This window comes from Trachypithecus francoisi, unplaced genomic scaffold, assembly GCF_009764315.1.
Source record: "Trachypithecus francoisi isolate TF-2019V2 unplaced genomic scaffold, Tfra_2.0 Lachesis_group13, whole genome shotgun sequence".
In the NCBI taxonomy this organism is placed as follows: domain Eukaryota; kingdom Metazoa; phylum Chordata; class Mammalia; order Primates; family Cercopithecidae; genus Trachypithecus; species Trachypithecus francoisi.
The window spans coordinates 89,794,661-89,798,821 of NW_022681458.1; the positions used below are offsets into that span (position 1 = coordinate 89,794,661).

General features: G+C 38.3%; 1 protein-coding gene across 1 annotated transcript; it reads right to left on the reverse strand.

Moving 5' to 3' along the window:
* Positions 1 to 2,590: 2,590 nt before the first annotated feature.
* On the reverse strand, positions 2,591 to 3,302 carry LOC117094993 (60S ribosomal protein L9-like). Its single transcript, XM_033231453.1, has one exon. It carries the CDS (start codon positions 3,278 to 3,280, stop codon positions 2,702 to 2,704), a length of 579 nt encoding a protein of 192 aa, XP_033087344.1. The 5' UTR covers positions 3,281 to 3,302; the 3' UTR covers positions 2,591 to 2,701.
* Between the last annotated feature and the right edge of the window lie 859 nt (positions 3,303 to 4,161).

Consider the following 4,161-nt stretch of genomic DNA (forward strand, 5'->3'; position numbering starts at 1 on the left):
ATTCAGGCTTGCCCACTGCTGTCTGGAGTAGAGGTAAGTATAAAAGGCAGTGCTATGGTTAATGTGTTCTCTAAAAAGCCTGTGCTGATAACTTAACCTGCAATTCAAGTTTTGGGAGATGGGGCATAATGAGAGGTGATTAGCCCGCAAGGGCCATGCCCTCATGAATGGATTAATGCTATTATAATGAGAGTGGATTCCTTATTTAAAAAATACGTTCAGTCTCTATTTCTCTTTCTCTTTCTTGTCTTCTCTCTGCCCTTTTACTGCAAAAAGTCCCTGGCCAGATGCCAGCCTCTTAATCTTGGGATTTTCAACCTCTACTACTGTGAGAAATAAATTTCTGTTCTTTATAAATCATCAAGCCTCAGGTATTCTGTTATGGCAGCAAAAGAAGACTAACACCAACTCTTTTAATCAATAGTTTCTACTCCTAACTCTTCAGCTTTTTCATCAGACTGCTGACAACAAGGAGAATTGACTGACATCTTCTCTAGCAAAAGCATATAGCCACAGTGCAAGAGTCAGGGTCAAGGGAGTGAAACCATGGAGCTGGTTGTTCAACATGATAGAAAGAGAGCTGCCTCAGGAAGAGAAAAAGCTAAGAAGTCACAGCTCCAGAGAAGAGCTGACCAACTAAACTTAAGTTCAAACAAGATCATGGGACTATAATCTATTTTGAGCACATCTTGGCATTTCTGGTGAGGCAGGTCAAGCATCATCTCCAAGTTTGGATTGGGCAATGTAGCCATCAGGTCCTGTCCATAGCATTAACCCACATAATAGTTTGATGCTGAGGAAAGAAGACAGAACAAGCAGTGTAGCCCTAGGGAAAGCCTAGCTAAAATGGGGTTGGGCAACCAAATGGCTGATACTGGCAACAAATGAAAACATTGTGAAGAACTTCTTATCATGGGCCCAAACGATGTATAATTAGTAAGCCTTCCCTTTCTATTAAATGTGATGTAATGAAAAGCACACAGAATTGAATTAGAATTCTAAGTTTCTAATGCCAAATTGGCCACCAACAAATTTGGGCAAGTCATGTAGCCTATTTATCAGTATTTTTTCCCCAAATAAGAAATTAGGTGTCTAACTCAATGATCTTGTAGATTCTTTCAAATTTTGTAGTCTTCTGCTTTGCTTTCAATGGTATATGAGGCTAGATGTATACAACATATATTACAACAATTAATACATTTCTTAGCATGTAATTACATATCTTTTAGAAGACTAATTACCCAGGAATCATGTTGTTAGCTGACTTATAAAGACTACAACAATCTAACTTCAAAATGCCACAGGTATTCATGAAGTATTTTAAGTACTCTGATTTTCACAGGATTCAGTTCTGCTGGATATTTCATATGTGCTTCCCTAAGCACATATGAAACTCCAGGTTGTGAGAAACCTGGAGTACAAAATTAAGGAATACTCTTATTTAACTGCACTAGAGCTGTAAAATTTTAACAATTCACTAACAGAAAAACAAAGAATCTAGATGGTTTTGCTGACGTTTTGCAATCCTGTTGATGCTTTCAACATGGAATCCAGCATGAGAGGACTGAAACATCAAAGGAAATACTCCCAGAGTACCGAGAGTTAAAAACTGTCCTCCTGACTAGATGGACAGAAGAATTCTGAATCTCCACCCTGTACACTCAGGTAATAAAGGGGATAGGGGGAGTAAATATAAGACATTCGAGAGTCTTGCCAGAACAGAACAGCACATTAACCTCCTCAACAAAAACAATCTCTTGACGTACTTATGTAAAAATATTTTTAAAAATCAATAACTGGAATGAATCAAAGTGAGGACATACACACCAACATGATTGTCAAACATCTCTCTTCCTTTCTACTCTACAATTCCTTAAATGGATTTTAATCTGGAAGAACCTAAATTTTAGTGAAATATCTCATTCCTGTCTGCAATTTTCAATTGCAGATCATCTGATTGGAATCTGTGAGAAAAAAGCTGTTAGATTTTGACAACTTGTTCTCTATTTTTCCCATGCCTTCTTATATAGATTAAAACGAAACCACAGTCACAAACATATGACAATGAACAGCACATTTAAAACTTGGTGGTGAGAACTATTCTGTTTACAAGTAAGTTGAACTAATTAATTGTTTGTCTTTAAAAGGGGAAGTTAATACTTCAAATGAGGGGGTTAAAATGTGTTCTTCTAATTAAGAACATAAATATAAGCCTAAACAAAACATTAGCCTGGGAACAGAAGATTAACATGGTCAGAATCGACGTACACCATTCTGGTATTTGAGAGGGACTAGTTAAAATGCCCCTCTTCCCCACTTGAATATGGAATTGAGAAATAAAACAAAAGAGTAAGCAGATGGGGGACTAAAATGTCAGTTACTACTAAAATAGCTGAGTAGGTGGATGTGGCTTATATCAGTGGGAGAGAGAATGCCTAATGCTGAACCTAGATTAGACAGACTAACACACCCAGTCATAGGCACTGATGGACAAGACAGGGCTCCCACTCCATCCCCAGCTAATGAAGGGTAGAACCTTCATTAGGACGAGTAGAGCACTTTACTGCCTATAGGCAGTTGTCTTTCTTTCTTTTTAAGAAGCTCCAAATCAACAGGTCTTTTATTGCATCATTTAAATATCACAAGTAGGTCTTAGGAGTCATCTGGCATCTTCTTTCTGTAGCTGGATAACTCTTAGATCTTATTCATCAGCCTGCTGAACAGTTCCTTTTTCAGAGACATAGATATCATCCAAAAATTTCCTGATATCCTTATTTTTAACTGTTGTGGCTTGCTGAATCAAAGCCGCTGAATTTGAAACAAGTTCAATGTCATTTCCTTCAAGGATTAATTCATCTTTCTGGGCTTGAGATACTGAACAAGCAACACCTGGTCTCATCCGAACCCTGCGGATGTATTTTTCACCCAAGAAAGTTCGGATTTCAACAAGAGACCCATTCTCCTGGATAAGGACGTTGATGGGGAAGTGAGCACACACAGACCTCATCTTGTAACGGAAGCCCAGCAAAACACCCTTGATCATGTTCTGTACATGACTACAAATAGTCCGAACGGTAGCCAGTTCCTTTCTGTTACCCCACCATTTGTCAACCCGAAGCCTCTTTTTTTTCTTTCCAAGAAGACTGAGTTCTACATTGATGTGATTGAAGTCCCTCCGCAGGGTTCCTCTGGGGCCCTTCAGGATAACTGTGCATCCCTTCAGAGTAATGTCGACATTTTCTGGAATGTCAACAGTCTGATTGCTGAGAATGGTCTTCATTCTTGCAGTAGACGCAGCAAAGAAAAGGCAGGCAATTGTCTTTCAAGAGAAAAAAAGGAAGGAGTAGATCCAAGCATGTTCACTTCATTCTACTCAAATTCACAAATGAGATAAGAGTTCAGTTCCCCTGGGAATGGATGAGTAAAGAGGCAGACAGAGGCTAGAAATGTCACACTCTTGCCTCCACCATATGGAAGGAAACTTAGGAATGGGGAAGAAGTGTCACTTCCTAACAGTACTGTAATCCAGGCAGTCACTTGATTTGGGGTTAGGGAGTGAGGATTGGGACGGGGGCAAATTCATATCCCCATTGCCTAGTATAGTCCTTTAAATAAGTATTAGAATAATGGCCTATGTAAATTACCAATTAAGATAGTAAGTCATAAGTACTTATTTCTTACAGTGCAATTGTCAGCTTTCAGAAATAGATAACACAGCAGCATTTACGTTTGTAAAACTGTCTGTTATAGCAAGAGTCCTTATATTTAGGAGCGAAGACAAGGAGGGACAGGTCAAATTTTGGGGAAAGAATAGTATTAGCATGGTCTATTATGTTAAAGAAGGTTTTAGGAAAGCCTACTACAATTACTTACCTTTAGAGAGTAATTAATTATTTACTCATGATATCCATATGAATTGTGAGAAAGTTTACCTAGACTGTACCCAAATTGAGCTGAGAATTATTCATGTTGGCAATCTGGGTAGCAAACCATTTCCTCACCTAGCAATGTTGCTTTAAAATCACATTTTTCCATCTTGTTAGCTCACCAAATTGCTCCTCTTACACTGGGTGAATTTCTTTGTTTTTAAATCTTTTAGGCTTAAATTAGACACATCCCTATTTCTACTTGTAAATACAGTGAAAAAAAAAAAAACTGGCC

Bases quoted from the DNA above. Each gene is read 5' to 3' on its own strand.
- LOC117094993 (XM_033231453.1), bottom strand. From the start codon at position 3,280: ATGAAGACCATTCTCAGCAATCAGACTGTTGACATTCCAGAAAATGTC.